Genomic DNA, 21,311 nt, shown 5'->3' with positions numbered 1-21,311 from the left:
GTCATCTTACGGTGTTATAGGCTCTTATTTTTTGAGGATGACAACGGTCTTGCGATTACAGTGACGTAGGCTCGTTACGTAGCCGTGCTTGAAACCTTTGTTGTGGAACAACAAAAGAGATTTCCACCGATTCTTAACACAGCCTGGTTTCAACAAGACGGAGCAACGTCACATACTGCACGAATATCGATGGCAGCTGTACGCCGATTGTTTGGACAACGTGTCATTTCACGAAATGGTGACATTAGATGGCCTTCCAGATCGCCTGATCTCTCAGCTTGCTATTACTTTTTGTGGGGTCACCTTAAAAGCAAAGTGTTCCACAGTAGACTTGCTACAACGGAAGAACTAAAGGCAAAGATCCGAGAAGCAATTGCGGAAATTCCAGTTGAGATGTTACGTCAAACCATGAACAATTTAACGAAGAGACTTCGTGAGTGTTTACGTAGAAGAGGAGGTCACCTGCAAGATGTCATCTTTAAAAAATAAACTAAAATGTATGTATCCTAATATGGCAACATTTGTACAATTACATGAAATAAAATTCATTTTCTAAATAAAATTTTTCATTAACGTTATTTAATTTGTGAAATTTCCCGTTTCTTTGAATCAGCCCGTATTACTGTTATTCGTAGTATTTCAAACATAATGTGAGTATGGAAAAATAAGTTGTTTGTCAATAACAACTCAATGTTCAAAACAAAAAAAAAAGAATCTGAAGAGAAAAAGTTAAAAAAAAACAACATAACCTGTAATTCTATGATGTATGTTTGTTAAGTGACAGTTGTCTTGTAATGACTGAAGGTGATTTGCAAATAATTCTTAAAAAACAGTATAGCCATTCTTAAAAATAAGAAGATTCAATTCAGGCTTATTAGGAAAATTAAGAAAAGTTGTTACTTCTTCATGGAATCTGATATATTGTTGTTTATTAGCATACCAATCCCAGTAGACTGAAGGTGATACTTATTAGTAATAACTTCACTGTTCACTACAGGCTATTAATTTGTATTTTGGCTACTTTACATGCAACAACAAAGTCATAAGAAAGAATTGGACAGATTATAAAAAGCAATAAATTAATGTTTACCTTACCTGTGAAATCAGTTATACATATACTATTTATAAATTAACCTCCAGTCCTGACTGGAGACCTGCATCAAAAACAAACCAGTATCCATACAAGTATAGCATATGCACAGTAGACATTAAGCTTAAATATTGTCACACATACATTCAGTCACTTGAGTAGTTTCACATTCTGTACCGGTTGAGTAGTATACTTGGTGAAACTTTCCACAAATTTCAAGCTGCACTCTTTAGATAATTATTACAGGCAGAATGGGTTTTTATAAGTAACGTACGTGATGGATACTAAAACAACTTACAAACGCCCACAAAACAAAAAGAATGGGAGTGGCATTGACTTTTCTTCAGCAATACAAGAATAAAATGAATTTCTTGATGATATTGTTACTGGGACAAGACATACTTCATCAATATTTAGATAAAGGAATAATCCAAACAAGCCCAAAAATGTTAATAAACCAATACGAGCAAAAAAGTGATCGCTACCATGTTTATGGAGCATAAAGGATTGGCAGACTAAGAAGCCAAGTATGACAATAACCGAAGTTTATTCTGACTGACAAAGTCCAGGAGAGTGATACAAAAAAATAAATGGGAAGAGTAAATAAAGAGGAAGGGGATCTTTTTTGTTTGTTAATGCAAACTGCTACCACTATTATTATATATTTATATTCCTTGCAGCCCTGATTTTCATCGACTCACAAAACTGAAGAATTCACTAGCTACCCAACACTTAAAAAGCAATGATATACTCATGAATGGAGTCAACAAATGGATGGGTGCTTTGGCAATGGTGTTCTTTGAAGAAGGAATAACAAGCTGATGTTATGATACGTGCTTAAATTTAGGTCGGGGATTATATTGAGAAGTAAATAAATATGTATGTAACTTCTGAATATACTAAATTTTCAATTTATTTTCTTTTCTTTTTAATACTTTACCGGAGACTAATTTATAAATAACTTTTGTATGTATCTCTTCAACACAGCAGAAGATTCATAATGCAATAAATAATAATACAATAATAAAATTATATCATAATACGTTCACATTCTTAAAAAAAATCTTCATGATACAGTTATTTTTAATATTTCATGCATTGTGTTTACAAAGTAATTTTAGAACAGATAATTTATAAATACACAGAAAGCCCTTTTCAGCACACAACCAGGATTTCATGAGCTCCATTTGAACAACTGGTTCATAATAAGCACATAATCCGTGAGCAGTTCCAAATCAACAGATAACAGATTCTTAACTTACAGTTATCTTTGATAAGGATCAGATTTCAATGTATTTTATAACAAAAATATCATTACTTGATCACAAAATACTGTTAAAGAATATTAACTCTAATAGGCATCACTAATATTTTCTTCAGTGACTAAAAATAATTTTAGATTGCTAACTTTCACAAAATGTTGTCTTCAACGTTATGATAATCAGCTTTTATTAAAAAATATTTTAATCCTTTTTTTTTTGTCTTCGGTCATTTGACTGGTTTGATGCAGCTCTCCAAGATTCCCTATCTAGTGCTAGTCGTTTCATTTCAGTATACCCTCTACATCCTACATCCTACATCCCTAACATTTTAATCCTAAACTTCAGTAAAAAACAAAAATTTCAACCAAATCACAACATAAAATGAATGATAACAAAACTGACATACTGGCATTGTCTGATTTAATTAATTTTATACTATAAATATATCATAACTTATTGAAGATTTACCTGCAATCTAAATGTTTGCTCAAAAGGCTGATTAACAGGCTTAAGTGGAGCTTTCCTATTTGCTGTCTGTCCACTTTGATTTTTTGGAACAATATGTATCGTCCATGTATCAAGCGCACCTAAAAATACAAAAAGAAAAATAAATAAGTGAAAAATTCTTTAAATACTTATATAAAATATTATTTTTATTTGAGGGTTGCCAGTTGAAAATAAGAGTAATAAAAATAATATTTTCATTACTAAAAATAAGGTTTTAAATAAAACACAAATGCTCACGTTTTGTATTAGCTTCTTAATACATAACAGTTAACTCACCAAAACTTAAAGGGATTAAGAAAGAAAGTAACAGAAGATGTAAATTGAAAATAAATAAATCGAAATAGTAAAGATAATATTATAATAAAAATGTAATGATTAGAAATAAAGACTTCTAAATTTTTCAATATTGTTCGTTAAAACTTCATTTTAAATTTGGAATTGAGGTTGTTTACACCTGGGAAAAAATATTTATAAAGTCTATCTTCAAAGTTACAATCGTCAATCTAGAAAATTGGCCTCTGTCCACAGAAACACTACATAAAAGTAAAATACATAAAAATAAAAAGCCACCAAAAAAATTGTAATATTAAATACAAACAAAAACACAATTTTAAATAGCATTTATTATAAAAACGAGTTTATTACAATAACGAGTTATGAAAGTTAATAAATTTTGACCCCCTTTCCCAAATTTTGAAAATTATTTACAAAAGTTTATGTTTTGTGGAAAATAGTTTCAGGAACCTGCTAAGAAGAAAGGAATTTTGTAATAAAATTTCACTAATTTTCATTTATTTGTTTATTTACCTATATCCAAATACCGCTTGAGAGAAAAAACTATTATCTTCCTTATTAAATACAATTTAAACATTTTTAATTTTAAAATCTTACAACTATAATTTTTTCCCTCAATTTAATCCTAATACTATCTCCTTTTTCATGAATTATTCTACTATCTAACATTGATAAAAAAAAAATGATAGCTACAATCACAGGATCTTTTTCAATAAATAAAAAAATAAGTATAGCAAGATTCCAACTGATTTTTATCAAAATGTTTTCTACTCCACAACCAAGTAAAAAACCCAGATTCCATTCAATTTATATCAAAAGTAAAATAACTATTTGATATTCAAATCTAATCAGTCCTTTTTCAATAATTGTCGCACATTCAGGGCTCTAGTAAAAGCACTCAATATAGTAAAAATCAGAGCCCTCCTTGTCGTCCAAATGATAATTAAAATTCTCATAAGTATAGCAATAGGCTGGGATTGTTTAGATATCCATGCCTATTTAAGAAACATCTTTTCTATTATATTTTTATTTTAAGAGAGTTAGGTGGTCTTTACGTTAAAGTTAACTAGCAAATTATTCTAATAATACCATCTACAATCCATTATTAACAGCTCCAATACGATATGTAACTCCTCAATCATAAATTAAACATATTTTAGGACAAAAATCTAGGTAATGTACTAATTATAATAAACATAATCTTCAGGAGTTAGTTGCAAAGTTGCTGAATTAATTATGATGTAATAATGAATTTAACCATGAATAGTCTACTATCCAAATAATTGGATTTAAAATAAAATATAATTTTACACTAATCTTTTGTAGTAAAAGAATATACCTTATTACTTACTAAATACACTGTGTGTTTGGTAATTATAAAACAAATCATTCTCATCCTTAATTCTCATTTAATACACAGTCCATCAATTAACCCAGTATTCTAACTATTTATTTATACATCTATGAATAAGTGCATATAAAGATGGAATGTAGGTGGTAATGACGCTCAGATCTGATCAATGGAATTGGCTGGGTAGCCATATCAAGATAATACTACGGCATACAATGAAAACCAGTTATTTCTAATAGTCCACTCATTTTACCAGTCTTCAGTGTACTACCATTATGCAGAGTGAAAGTGTTATTTTTTTCGAGTGATGTTGGTATTCATTTTGTGGTATTGAGGTCTTCCAGGTCACAATAGAATCCAGTATGAATCCACAATATAAATATATAATACTATATTGGCAATGAGAACTAAAAATACCTTTTCATAATAATAGTAAGATAATCCATGTGGAAGTAAACTCAAAACATTGTCTGATTTTAACTTACATCCATTATATAGAAAATATATAGGTTTGTCATTATATAAATATAGGTTTGCGCATTATCAAGCTTAATTTCCACTTCTCAAACTTAACTTCAAACATTTTAATTAGTCCCTGGCTACTAACTACAACTGCAATTAATATTGTACACTCAATATTAATATACAACATCAATATGTTTAGTTAGTGGGTTCTCAATAGAAACCACTATCACTATATATGTAATTCTACAATCTACAAAACCTGTCACCACCGCAGCAGTATATAATTTCATAATATATATAAATAAACTAACATGAAAACATGTATATAGGTACATTATGTTAGATTGTATTTGTGTATGTAAAAATGAGTACACTTGCATATGTACACACACACATGCACACAAATTCACCAAGAGAGAGAGAGAGAGAAATAATTAACAAATAAGTATAGAAATGCTATTCATACCGATAGGAGTACTTGGTTTGTAGGGCATGACCCCACGTTCACCTAGTGCTTGTATCATATGACCTGCTGGAGAAATCTTGTTGGCTGTTGTCACCTGGACAAGGAGATCCATCATCGGTGTGCTGAAACAAAAAAATAATCAAACATTAAACAACTAAACTACTTATTACACAATCAAATTTAAATCCTCCAATCACAAACATCAATACGTACACATACAGAACACTAGAAATAAATAATACCATATCATTATCTCTCAGCATTACTAAGTAATGCAAAATATTACATATTTTACAAATCATAAAATATTACAGTATTATTTATGTCATGCATCAGTAAAATTTAATTCATTAATTAACTCAAAAAACATTAACCTCAAAATTATTTTTTTTTTTCGAAATGAGGCTTAATATTATGTAGCACATCAACTACAATTATCTTAAATTTTTTTTACTTTTACTGTTAATATGAATTTTATTAATGCACAATAAGGTTCTGATTAACAATTTTCAGTTATTCAATATATCATCTAATTCGTCACAAGTAGAAATATTGAATGAACATGTTTACAGAGGTAAAAATTGGTCACAATATATAAAAATCATGCTTTCTACAATATTCCCAATTTGTACTTTTATATTTTAAAGTTTATAAAATTTGTGAACAACATATTCTATTTAACCAGTTTTCACAAAACAAAAACAATGCAGTATTTTCGCTATCTACCAAGATCAACACAACTGAAATTGTAAAGAAGTTTGACCTTTCCACATACATCTTACATAACAGTAATATACCAATAAAAACAACTCATTAAAGGTCAGTTTTAAAGCATACATAAATTTCCCTCAAGATATTTGTTCGAGAATCTGCAACCAAGTTGGTATCATCAAAATGAAGAAGATTAATATGTGAGTATTTTATATTCATATATTAATCCTTGAAAAAAAATAAAAATTTGAGTACCAATTTTTCATCTGCAATTAATAACGTGATTAACTAACTGGTACCACTGTCATTTTGCTACAAAATCAAACTCCTGAGTTTAATAAATCTCAACTTGATCAGTACTTTAAAATAGATTATAATCGCAGAAAACAATTAATAAAATTAAATACTCAGAAAATTATCTGAGTATATATACTCAAAAAATATCTGCATCTTTTAATTTATTTTAATATTATTATTAAACTAATATTTCATATGTAATTTATAAAAAAAAGTTAAGAGATTGTAGGCTAACACGAAATCTACCAATCACCAATCAATACACTTCTATAGCAGTTCTTCTTTTTCTGTTTAGCCTCCGGAACCACCATAAGGTATTACTACAGATTATGTATGAATGTAAATGAAGTGGTAGTCTGAGGTCAATCGTTCCTGAGATGTGTGGTTAATTGAGATCCCAACCACCAAAGAACACAGTTATCCGTGATAACACAGATCTCATATTCAAGTCTGTATAAAAGTAACTGTCTTTACAAGGATTTAAACTTTAGAACTCTCGACTTTGAAATCAGCTGATTTGCGATGACAAGTTCACCACTAGACCAACCTGGTGGATTTCTACAGTAGTACCAGTAATTCAGTCTTTCATCCAGATTCTAATAAGGTCTCTTCTATATAGGGAATATGCCCACAATCATAGTACCGGAACTCAGGGGTCTGTGGACCCAAAAGGGGCCTGACAAATTTGAACATCTTTTTTTGTTTCTCTTACTTTGGTATCTATTTTCATGATAATATTCAAACTATGTAATTAAAATTAAAAGTACTTTACTATCAGATCTATTTTATGTTTTTAATATTGTTGAATTTATAAACAAATCTAGGAAAATTTGAGCAGCAACAAGAGTCAAACTAGCAAACACCACAAAAACATAAAAATTAGGTAGACTGGGAACTTGAACTTATATTTCCATCTCTTTAAATGAGTTTAAAATCTATTAACTTAACCACAAATCATAATATACCAACTAACAGAGTAATAATGAGGATAAAAAAATTGAGAATGTCTCATCAAAAAACTGAAAGTAAAATTGATTTTACTCTCAATCACTTTTCTACTATCTATGCAATCTCAACTTCATTACTAAAAAACTAAGAAATATACTACCCCTTATTTTAATATTTTTTAATCTTAACATACATCCTATTATTTGCCTTAATAAATAATAATATTTGCACAATGCACTTATTAAATCTGGACACTTTTGTATCAACAGATTTCCAGTATTAGCTGGGTTTTTAATTATTATTAGGAATAATGATTTAGGAGTCATTATTTTTCAAAATTAAAAAAAAATGTTCATCTTGATAAGCAGAGTATGGAAAAATGAACACTAATTTAAAACAAGCCATTACTATTAAATGATATTTATAAATAAAAATACAATTAAATCTTTCGCACCATAGTGATCAATGTACTATTACGATCTACACAAGATAATGATTAACTGGTAATCAATTATACATAACAATTGCAGAGATTATGCTATAACCTGGCCGTAAGAGTATACTTTTCTGTAATACTTGGTGTATTAGTTGTTTTAGAAGATTTTTTTATTTTTCAGAATCATACAAAATCTGAAAATATACATCTATGCACTGTAATTTATTACAGTATTATTGTTTATATGAGACAGAAAAAACAACATACACAGGATATTTTTATCAGGGGTCTGGCATCACCCTGGGGCCCAGAGTGCTATATTGGGGATTCTGGGTTTGAGAGATGATCAGGATTGACACTTTTTTCCATATACAAAAAAAATTTCGTCCAATTCTTAAGCTTCAAGCTTATTACATGAATTAATCGGCATTAAAATATACAAGCGTGCACGTGCACTTTCTTTTTCCAAGTTACTCAATGAAAGAGTAAATATGTATATACTGTATGCATAATTAAAATTAACTTAAAATACACATAAAATAAAATATTAAGATATAGTATAGAAATTATCCACTTCACAAAAAAATTTAATTATTAATTTTTAATAAATTCAAAGTAACAATAAACTTACAATATTAAATGTAATTTTTAAACGTAAGTTCAAAATAACAAGTTCAAGAATCATAAAGCAATCATGAATAATTTAATGCCTGTTGCTACTCTCTAATCATTGGGCAACAGCAGTTTATAACCTGTAATGTACAGTGCATGGTTAACAGGAGGAAACTGTATTCCCAATAAAGTAAGAGTAACTTGTTCCCTTTCTCCACAACAAATGATCAGACCTCTTTCTGAATTATTTTTAGGTAATTTCTCATCAATGTTAAAAAAAATTACTTTAGAATACTTTTATTAATAAGGCTAAGTTTAAATAAATGTTATATCGAGTGATTACTGTATATAGAAAATGTAAAGATTTCTTTAGCTGTAGGTCTAAAGTAAAATTAAATTGAAAAAAAGATAATGGATGAAATACACAAGATTAGATGTAAAAAAGGATACATACGAGGTCTGTTCAGAAAATAACTAAACTTGATTTTTTTTTATCTTTATTATTATTTTTACAGATTATTGGTCCTTGTCCCCTTCAAAGTACTACCCTCCCCTATTCACATACTTTTCCCAGTAGTGTTTTCACTTCACGAAGCAGTCCTGGATAGCTTCATTTGAAATGGCCTTTAAGATCCGTGATGAATTTGCTTTAATGTCATCAATTGTCTCAAAACTGCGTCCTTTCATCATTGATTTTAATATAGGAAATGAGAAAATATCACAAGGAGCCAGGTCTGGGGAATAGGAAGGCTGAGAGAGGATAGCCATCTGATTTTTGCCATAAATCTGACGAATTGACAAAGTTGAGTGTGAGGGTTGCATCGTCTGATGAAGGAACCATGAGTTGTTTCGCCACAACTCTGGTGAACTCTGGATGAATGTTTCATCATCAGCTTGTTCAAGAGTTACTGACAAACGTCCACTAGATGTTCTTTCTGCTAACTGATCATCAAACAAACAAACTTTGCTGCAACTCGATGCGTGTTAAATTTTTTAGTCAAAATGTCATGGTATGATCCAATCAAGATGCTAAATTCTTCTGGAAGTTCTCTGACAGTCAATCGGCGGATTTGCACGTACCAGATCATTGATTTTCTGAACGTGGGTGACATCAGTTGAAGTCGAAGGCCTTCCTGGTCGAGGAGGTTATGTGGAACACAATGCTGTCAACCGCAAATCACTAAAAATCTCCCGTTGACACATAATTAAAATCATTCAGTTATTTTCTGAACAGAACTTGTAAATTAAACTTAAATATTTCAGATACAAGCCCAAGTTCATTCATATTTATATTTTTTCCATTTAGAAGTGTTCTTTCAAAAAATAACTTATTTAATGACTTCAGAGACCGCAGCTGGTCAGAAGAATGTAATCAAATCAAATCAAATCTGCTGAAAATTTTATCTTTTTATTTTCTGCCATAAAACTACTTATTATTTAACATAACCACAATTCTACATTTAAAGATTTTAACTTCCCATATTATAACAATCTAATAATGCTACTATTAGATATACTAATTAGGTATACTATACTATTAGGTATACAGAATCTTGATACAAGATTCTGATAGTTCACCAATTTATCTGATACAACCAGCCACAGCTGTAAGAAAGATTTGTAGTCAGTCTTTGTATTAACACCAATATCTTGTCAAGCAAAACACTTTCTAGAATAGTTTCAGGTGCACAATAAAATAACTGGAGAAGGACTTCTAAATTATTTGCTCTTTTACCTATACTTTAAACCTCTCATAGGTATTCTATAACAAAAAGGGTCAATAATGTTAAATACAAGGGCTATCAAGAAATTAACTTTTGTTTTAAACATATCAATCAAGGAGCAAGGATAATGATGTTACTTATGTAGAAATGCAGCAGGACTCATATACTTTTAACAGTACCAGAAAGGGCATGTATTAGATTTAATAATGACCATTTAAAAAGTTTTTAAACTGAGAATCCCATCACTGTGTAGTATGCTCAATAATAGATTCTGGTAGCCAGAAATTGAAAAGCAGTTGAAATCCAATGTCAACTTTACAAAATTTATGAAAAGAATCTCAGAAGGATGTTTGAAATGAGTGGACAGTTTCCATGACGAAGAGAGGAAGAATATTAACGATACAACTTAATAAACTTCATCTAATGTTACGCAATTCGACATTAATTTTATACAATATATTATTTATTGATTACACTAACATTTTTTTTTCTTATGCAGTATTTTCATTTATTTAGTACTGAACTTGTTATTCTGGTGATAGTTTTGATTAAAAGCCTATATTCACAAATCACAGATATTTAAATAATTTAGAAATAGTATTTAATAAAATCATACCAAATATTATGTAGATCTTAATTATATACAGTTAAACCAAACTAAAAATAAACATAAAACTTAAGTAAAAAAAAATAAAAAAATTAAAGGTTCATGTTCAGACACAAAACACATGGATTATATTTCAACAATACCTAATGAAGCAGAAGAGAGATTTTTCAAATCTTTTATTAATAAGAAATTCTATGTAGCACACATGAACTAGATTGTAATATGTTGTTTTGGTAATACATGGTAATACATCTTGTTTTGGTTAATACACAATAGTTTTTAATATTTAATACCCAATACTAATAAATTCTCAATATATCTTATAGATTGATATTTGATAATTTTTTCAGTTAATTTTATCTTGAAAAATTAATTTGAAATAAAAGAAATATACAAAAAATAAGTAGTATAAATACACACACACACACCATACAAAATTATACATTTACGTAAACAATGGAGTAAATAATGTGGCTCAGAACTGCTTTAAAGTTTTACAGTATTGCAGAAGAGAAAAGACTATAAAATGTTTAATGAAAAGTTATATTACACTTATGAATGGTTATTTGCAATCTGAAGCAGTAATTATATGTATTAAAACAAATTTATTTACTATAAGTTAACCATTAGAAATTGTATTGCATTTCATTATAAACGTAAATTATAAAACAGACCTACCAATGACAAACTACTACAAGTTTAATTTTACTTTCTCGTCTAACGCTACAGCGGAGTTATAGCTACAGAAGAGAAAATATTGTAATCTGTCCAATTTGGCCACATGCAGTTTTCATAGAATCTTGACATTTTGACACCTAAGGAACTCAAAAAATCAGATTTTTTTTAAGAACTGAAGCTTTACTGTCTACACTATTATCTTTCTTCCTGTGCTAGAAATATTATGTATTTTTAGCTAAAAAAACAAATAAAACTAAATTTTCAAAAGTAATTAAAATAGAACATAGCATTTTTAACAGTATTAACAAAACCAAAATTTATATTATAATGAAATTTCATGAATTAATAATGCCTTATGTCATTTGAGTAAAAATAATATTTTTCTTTTAAATCTACACATCTGATCTAATTAATTTAACAAAAGAATCACAGCAAAATTTTAATATAACTAATTCCTTTTCCCTGAGAGGATTCATACGTTTCTACAAAACAACTAAACAAACAACCAGGTGCAGATGTATAAAAATTATTGTATTTCCACCATAAAAAAAAACAAAATTACTTATCAGTCAAGGTGGGACACACTCTTTTTCTGTTTAGCCTCTGAAACCACCATAAGGTATTACTTCAGAGGATGATATGTATGAAAGTAAATGAAGTGGTAGTCTAGTAGTCTCAGGTCGATTGTGCTCGAGGTGTGTGGTTAATTGAAACCTCAACCACCAAAGAACACCGGTATCCATAATCTAGTATTCAAATCCATATAAAAGTAACTGCCTTTACTAGGATTTGAACCTTAGAACTTCTGAGTTTGAAATCATCTGATTTGCAATGATAAGTTCACCACTAGACCAACCCAGTAGGTTTATATGGGACACATTAGAGTAAATACATCTTTCTGGTGATGTCTGTTTACAGTTGTAGGTGACTTGACATCAGTCACAAATTAACCCTAAAAATGCCATAGCCATTCTTAAGAACAGCAAACATCCCATGCTAGGCTTACTAGGGAAAATTCAAAGTGAAGTAGTTTCCTATAGCCTTCACTGGATCAAATTAAAAAGACTTCTGCAAGTTGATATTTCAACTAATATTTAACTGTAATAAAAAATTTTGCAAAGGGAGTTCTTTACTAACCAAATTGATAGAAGGAAAATAATTCATGAAACAAAAAATTTTTTATTAAAAAATAATTACCCAACAGAATTAATTAACAATATTTACTGTGATAGCGTTTATGAAATATGCAATTTTAAAGGTAACAACATCATAGGAGTTACTGTGTATGATGAAAACAAATATCATCCCTATATAACCACCATTCCACACACCCAAAATTTGTTTGAAAAACTTAATGCTTTAAAACATGAATTCAAAGTTATATTTAAAAACCTCAATGATTTTAACCACTATCAACAACAGAAAGAATATAAATGGTTTAAGTGGTGTATATGCTAGTATAGTTTAATATATTTTATCTCATTTAAATGGAATGGTAAACAATTAATATATAGGATTAGATTTTAATATGTAAAAGAATTGCTATTTAGGTATATGTATATGATTTACTATTATTTATCAATTTCCAGGTTGGCTGAATAATAAAGACTGGTCCAATATCGTTTTAACATATGATTAAAAAATAGGTTATGTTTTCAGTTATACTTGAGAAAGCTTCGAATTTGGAGCAAAACTTTCATTTTATTATTTTTGAGTAATGATATTACAATATTATAAAATGGTTGTATTACCTAAAGAGTAATAAAATAAAATATTTCTTTTCTATTACACAAACAACCAAGAAGTTAAGATCTTCTTAAATCTTCTTGAATAATTCACTTGTGTAATAACTAATACACTTGTGGTATCATCAAGAGTAGTTAACTAAAATTAGACCGAATAATAAATTTAAACTTTTAATTTAAAAAATATACAAAAATAATTATTAATTACACTTGCATTCATACTAAACGTTTAGATTTATTAAAGGAAAATTATATAGTTTCAATAAAATATTCATAATCATATAGAAAATAATTATATTATTATTTCGTGCAAATGAGTGTGGGAAATGAAATATGAAATATCAATCAGTCAAGTGTTTTGCATGATCGTGTAAATGTGCTTTCACTTCAAAAATCCTTGATTTTGGATCATGCAATGAAAACCTGTAAAAGTCTGGCAGTGTCAGCTTTTCAAGGAAACTGAAGGGGACAGTTATATTTGTAGGTTATTTATAAATACATTTTTTTTTTTTTTAAGTCTTATTTCCTGCCATACTGAATACAAAATAGTTTCCAGATCAATGCAAATATAACAGGATAAGTGATTATCCAATACAAATTACAACTAAATTACAGGTAAATCACCTCTACAACTTTTTTTTTTAACAGAATACACAGGAATAGAAAATGATGGATAAAGAAATTAGAAATAATTGATGGTTTGAAATTTGCATGTTTTTTTATTTACCTATTCATTATATTTTTTTTATTGCGATAAATAGTAATTAAATAAATAAAATTAATCTAAATATTGGGGAAGATTATATTACATCTTAGTCATAAAAAGTGCACATGATAATGAAACAATCTAGAAACCAAAAAAATGTTTTATAAAAAACAGTCATAACAATAAAGCATATAATATTAAAAAAACAGTACTGTTCTTAGGATCATACACAGAGATAATCTATCCTCCAGAGAGTTGTGTCAAATGTGACCATCCTTAGTTTCAACACCAAATAAGGGACATACATCTACACCTCTAGATGAAACATTTTTTTTAAGACAAACAACCCAACAGGTTATTATCGCCTGAGAAACACAAGTAATATGATGTACTGCTTCAAAAAAGTGTAATATATTTTTTAGCTAATAACTTTCAATAATATATAAACAAAAATAAATAAACGGCAATGAATCAGATAGATTCAAGTACCTTTATGCCAGTGTAATGCATTGTGCCTGCACTGAAAACAGTTAATCAGCATTAGTAAATAAAATAAAAGCAAATAAGTTAAAATTATGAACATCTGTAATGAAAATGAATTAAATATGAATGAAAAGTATAACCTTAATACACTATTCATCTCTATTGCGACTGAGTCATGAGAGTTTAAAATTTAAAAGCATTTAAAGCAACATAAAATTGCTGGAACACACTTTACAAAGACCAGACATAAACTACATAACTATCATAAAATTGCTCAAAAATTATTTTCCATTACCAAAATGACATAATGAAGATTACCAACATAATGTGAATCATTTAAAGAACGGTGGATAAAGGTGAACCAGCCTCAGGTTAAAAAATGTACGTTTTAAAGAATCTGACTTTTCATTTTATACAGATCACAGTAGTAAGGAAGACTATTTACAATCTATGATTCGGCATTTCTTTTGTGTAAAGAATAGGAATAAAATTATTATACAGGTTGTACTCTATTAATGCATATAAAGAAAATGTTACAACTTATATGTATTATAGAAATATACAGCACGTAAGAAATTTTTTTTTTTTTAATATGAAATGTAATGTCAAATTGCATCTTCTTACAAAAAAGTGTAATTTCACATTAGTAACTGAATGATTCACAAAAAGAAACCTTTTCTCAATTAAGTAACCAATGTCTGGCAATATTCTTAAAATAACCAATAACAGACAAATCTTTTTTTTATTTATACATTTTTTACATGTTCTAAAACCGTTAGAGTAAGCCACTATGTTTTTGTATATTATCAAACAGTAGCATAAATGTACTGAGTACAATTAAAAATAAAAAAAAAAAAAGATGCATATTTATAACTGATTATGATCTCAAGAATATGTAAGTGAAAGCAAAAAATAAAAAAAAATTAAAGAAAAAATCAACATCAACTATTTTTTCCAACACTATAACTGTTACAGACTAAAAAATTTATTTAAGTGTAAGGAAAATGGAAGTTAGTAAAAAGACAGATGAAGGTAAAAATTAGAAACTGCAAGAGAACAAAGGAGAAGGCTTGGGACGGAAATGGATGGTGTAAGAGACCTGCCTCCAGGCAGAACATCAGATGATGATGATTTATAACATATTAACTATCATTTGTATAATTAAATCAGCTTCTGATTTATAATTAATTTGGCTTTTAAGGATGAACATTAGCTTCCAAAACTACAATCTCTGAATCAAATGATTTTAATCTTGGCCACAACTACAAAGTTTTCATGTTATGTAAAATCAGATTAAATTACTCAGGTTTATATGGATTTCTTACATTAAAACTACTAGATAATAGAAAAGTTTTATTAGAATTGGAAAATCGGGAACAAAGTCTACTTATGTAAGAGCTATTAAAGAGAACCGTAACCAAAACAGACCCATATACACAGATGAATCCTCTTCATATTCCAGTAAAGGATATTGATACCAAACCAATATCATGGTGTGACGGCTCTGAACTCAACATTGCTGCTCTGATATCTAAAGGCAAGCATGCTTGCATTGTTCATGCAGATTCCAAAAATGGTTTTGTCAAGAATGCGCTTCTTATATTTAAATTTGGTATTGAAACAAGGGATTATCAATATGATATGAATTCTGTTAATTACAAGCAGTAGGTAAACAACAATTAATTCTTAATCTTCCCTCTAACTTGGTCATCATCATAGAAAATGCTTCGTGCCATAAAGCGCATCTGAACTGCGCTCTGAATTCAAACACACAAAAAGTACACACGATTGACTGACTTATACAAAATAATGTGTCATGTACAAGTAAAATTTTGAAACCAGAAATTTTAAAACCTGCATAAGCTGCGTGTTACAATATTTAAAATCAATTTAGTATTAGCCAAGAAAGGTCACAGTGTTTTAAGATCGCCTCATTATTCTCCGGGATTAAATCTGATTGAAAAGATTTGGGTGATTTTAAAAAAGTCGCAATAAAAAATGTAAAATTTTTGCATTAAAAAAAAAAGTAAATGTATGTATGTTAAAATGTAAATTTTAAATTAGACGATACTACTGCTATTAAAATGTTAATTATAATTTTCAAATGTACTAGTTAGTGTGAGTTTTTCAAACTATTAGTTACAGTAAACAACAACCTTCATTTTCTTATCTTGAAATGAGTGATAAATAAACTGAACTGAACTTGTACAAATGTTTATTCTTCTTTTTAATTTTGGTAGTTATTTATTTATTTTTTTTTTTTTTTGTGAAATTTATCTCCATATTTTGCATTAACACCTGTATATTAAAGTCAAACATTACATGAAATTAGTTTTATAAAATATTTCTAATTCTTCTTATTACAAATGAAATTGTTTGTAGTTATGAACTTTTATGTATATTTTTATTGAATTTTTTCCGTGGAATTGGCTTACTATACAATAAATCTTTCATCAAAAGATCAATCAACTACATTTATGGAGATATGAAGCAGTGTTGTTTAACTTCTTTCATTCTTTATTGAAAGAGATTACATAAGGCACAGAATTTTATCAATAATGTTGAATGAAAAGATATCAGTATCTAAAATAAAAAAAATTTTTTTTTTCCTACCGAAATATTATAATTCTTTATTTGACCATAAATTAAGAATTATTTTTTTAACATAAAATGTTCATTTAATCAAGCATTTAATTCACAGATAGCTTTATTTTACCTATATATATATATATATTTGCTGAAAATTATTATTTTATAAAACAGTCAATCAATTGCTAAAAATAATTTAAAAAATTTTCACCAATAAATTATAATAAGAAGCTTTTTGTTTCACACTAATTATTCACACTAACAAAATAAAAAATAATTTTTTTTATTGCAACATACATGTAAATAATAGACTTATATAACTGTAATTAAATCTAATAATAAAACAATTATAATTTTGCTATTATGTAATTCAAGTAATATACTCTCCAGCCAAGCAAATTTGTAGGTAATTGATTGAAATTAATCTGGCTTAGTAACCACCTTTACCAGATGATTATTATTTACATCTAATTGTTCTCTATAATCATCATCATGAAGTCTTTTTAGCATTAACTTTAATTATAAGATTACAAGTGCGTAAGTTCTTTCTTACAAGTATTGTAATTATCTTCAATTAGTTATTACTGCAGTTTTTATTTGATACAAAATTAACGAAATTATTTCCATTTAATTAAAAAAAAAAAGAGAAAATATAATAATTTATAAAAATATTGGTCAGTAATACTCGTAGTATAAACATTCAGTTAATATGTTTGTGTGTATGTACATATGAGATCTTAGCACCACAAAATACAGTACATAAAATTGAAGAAAAAAATTTGCAAAAATTCAAAAAAGTATTGATTAAATAATAATCTCTTCTCTATAAAATTTAATAATAAAAATAATTTTACCTTAATTAAATGAAAGGGTATGAGGAACAGGAAAAATTCAGAGAAGATTCTAACTAAGCACTAGACATCTAAGAAAATAATGTAGCTATTATCATCCAAATTTTCCTACTTCTCAGATGAAAATGAGAGCCTACCACAATATAGATAACTAAGAAACTGGCTTGGGTTCTTGGATCAAGAACCTGTAGGGAGTTTTGCCTTTGGCAGGTTGAAGTAATGGTAAATGAAGCTCAAATTTCATTCCCTGCAGTTTCTTTGTATTGAAAACGCATCGCATACTGCTAAAATTCTTTTAGCCTCTCTAGCTGCAAACTTCAATGCTTAATCTAGAAGAGATGCCTTTATTACATCAAGCAACCCAGTGAAAAAAGTTCAGGTACAGATCCCAGTTGGATATAAAATTGACAAGAAGATTCGCATCGGGACCTGAGGATTTTATCCTCTATTATTATTTCACAACTGATAAATCATATATTATTTAGCTACATATCAGGGAGTAGCAATAAAAAATGTGTTATGAAGCAAAGTAAATTCAGACGGTTAAAAGTCCTAAAATGGGGCCCATCAGTTAACTATGAGCAACTCCTCTGCAAACCCTAGATTTTATTCAATTATGAAAACAAAACATGATCGGATTCAAGGGAAATAAATTGGAAGCATATAAACAATAAAATATTTTAAGCTTGCTTCATGTATTAAGTCAGTGGATGAGAGATAAACAGCTGGATAAGGAGGAAAAGAAACTTAATATTTCATATTGTACAAAATGAGAGATAAGATCCAGGGATTGTCAGGGATGTTGGGAATTACTGCTTATTATCAGACTTTATTTTCAGATAAGATAGAAATGGTCCTCAAGAGTAAGATTTGAACTAGAAAAATCTAAATTGGATAAATAATGTAATAGTTGTTTTATAAAACTGATAAGTACTAGAATACACTGTTAACATTCTACCAAAGGTAAAAAGCTTTATGTTTGCATCGTCATATTTATAATCGAAATATACAAAGAACATGAACAGCTATGAATTCGGTCGTAATTAAATAAAGAAATGGACATGAAAGTAGCTATAAATATTCTTTTTTAAGTTTATCTTTATTTATCTGTATTTGTTTGCCATAGGCAACAGAATTTATAACCTTACTACTTTCTTTTTTCTGCTTAGCCTCCAGAACCACCGTAAGGTAGTACTTCAGAGGATGAATGAGGATGATGTGTATGAGTGAAAATGAAGTGTAGTCTTGTACAGTCCCAGGTCGACCATTCCTGAGAAGTGTGGTTAATTGAAACCCAACCAGCATCCACGATCTAACTGCATCGGTGGTTCAGTTGGAAGAATGCCTATCTAAAATAACCTTAGTTATTTGCCTAAAAAATAAAAGTGCAACAGAAAGTCATATTACAGCAAACTATAGGAAACAATAGTGTTGGAAACATTCTAGACTAAAAAATGTTTTTAAAAAAGACTAAAAAAAATGTTAAATATTGAAGATAAAAAAAATAAATAACCAACCATAAGGGATTATAGAGGAACTACATAAACAGAAGAAAGTAAAATCCATTAGTCAGAAATATTAACTAAGTAAAATTAAATGCTTTATTTAAAACCAGTTATTACAGACCAGATTTAAAACTATATCCTAACACTATTTGAAACATTTCACTGTGTGGAAATAAGCAACTTCCAACTTTGATAAGGTTGAGAACTGAAACAGACCTTGTGAAGTGTACTCTACGATTTCACATAATCAAGAATTAAATTTCTTTTTAACAAAATTTACTAAATCGGCAGATTGTCTGCTATTTGCTCCACACTACCAATGTTTAAAGTTTGAATTTTGTAATTGATCATTTTAAGTCAATCATCAGTTTTAAAAAATTATTAAACTTACTTCCTTAAGAGGGTACAAATCAAAATTTCCCATTCCAGTGCATACCACACGAAAAAAAGCAATATATATAATAATTTGTTATAGTGCAAGAAATCTTCAACAATGAAATTAAGTTAATAAAACTCATTCACTTAACTATATATCAATTTCACAATCACAATGCTTGCAGCTGATCTGCTATTAGAAATCACCTTAAAATGATAAATTGGTCTAGCAATACTCAAAAAAAAAATTCTACAAAAAGGACTACTGAGAGAAAAGGAAGAAATAATTTTAAAAATATAGCAAAGCTAACAGAATTAGTTCTAATTATAATATGTAGTTGCCAGTGTCTCACCTAAGACGATATTAACATAATTTACCTAACCCTCACTTCACTTGCTAACCTCATTTAATTAACCTTATGCCAGAGGACACTAATGCAAAGCAAAACCAAATAACACCGAAGGCAAGAAAATATAAGTTTTTATGTAATAATTAAAAATCACATATTGCAATAATAAGGAAAATGTAAAATAAAATTGAAAACATTTATTTCTAATGTAATAATAATGATCTACGATAGAATTATCAACAAAAATAGGGAGAGCAAGCATTAGGTTTTGCTGTATCATGTTAAATGGGGTGCTAAGTTATTTTTATATGGATTTGAATACTAGATCCTGGATGCCGGTGTTCTTTGGTGGTTGGGTTTCAATTAACCACACATTTCAGGAATGGTTGACGTAAGACTGTACAAGACTACACTTCATTTACACTCTTACATATAATCCTCATTCATCCTCTGAAGTAATATCTGTAACGGTAATTACCGGAGGCTAAACAGGAAAAAGAAAGAGAGTTAAGTGATAAGCATCTTATAATAAATAGAAATCAAAATATATAAAATTAAAAAGACAAATTATCAAAAATCAAGAACATAAATAATTTATTAAAATTTTTATCCAAATTTATATATATATATATATATATATAAATAATTTTTTTTATTATCAATATTACCAATTTAACATTGTTTAAAAGGGGTAAAAAATTTCACACACAAGTATATAATTTATAAATTAATTTGTCCTTGTATGGATAATTTACATACATCTCATACAAGTTTTATTTTATTATAAAACTTTTATGATTTTAATTATTGTAAATAAAGATAACTACACAGGTAAAATAATTATTTTTTAATTATAAGTGAGAACTGATTTTTATTATAGTTGTCAGATTCAAGGTTAAAAATAACACTAAAATAAACTGTAGAAGAATGATTTATATATGTTATAAAAAAAGACAAAGATACACAAGATAATATTATTAAAATACTTCAAAAACAAATATTTAAAAAAAAATTAAGTTAAAAAATTCTGTTAAAGTGTGACATTAATTTTATTAATGACATCCTTGTTCAGTTATTAAAGAAATGTAACCTAATAAATAGCTTTCTTCTACACCTAGGGAAGCAAATTTGTTTTTGTTTTAGACTTACAACCAACATATTCCCTACAAGTGGAGACAGGATATATAATACATCATTTCCTATAGGAATGCACTAACTTATTGCTTTTACAATCTACCTTGGTCCTTATGTAAAAGAAA

The 21,311-nt window shown here is 28.2% G+C and overlaps 1 protein-coding gene across 6 annotated transcripts in view; it reads right to left on the bottom strand.

Moving 5' to 3' along the window:
- LOC142318947 (uncharacterized) overlaps positions 1 to 21,311 on the bottom strand; it is an 848,641-nt gene that overhangs the window by 55,558 nt on the left and 771,772 nt on the right. For all 6 annotated transcript variants that reach the window (XM_075355629.1, XM_075355630.1, XM_075355633.1 and 3 more), the window contains 2 exons: positions 5,436 to 5,557; positions 2,821 to 2,939 (listed from right to left, as the gene is read on the bottom strand). In XM_075355629.1, coding sequence (XP_075211744.1) covers positions 2,821 to 2,939; positions 5,436 to 5,557 — 241 coding nt within the window. The remainder of the gene's footprint in view (positions 1 to 2,820; positions 2,940 to 5,435; positions 5,558 to 21,311) is intronic.

This window comes from Lycorma delicatula, chromosome 2 (genome assembly GCF_047948215.1).
Source record: "Lycorma delicatula isolate Av1 chromosome 2, ASM4794821v1, whole genome shotgun sequence".
Classification (NCBI taxonomy): Eukaryota; Metazoa; Arthropoda; class Insecta; order Hemiptera; family Fulgoridae; genus Lycorma; species Lycorma delicatula.
The sequence above is the reverse complement of the archived record's forward strand: the minus strand, read 5'-3'. Positions and strand labels throughout refer to the sequence as shown.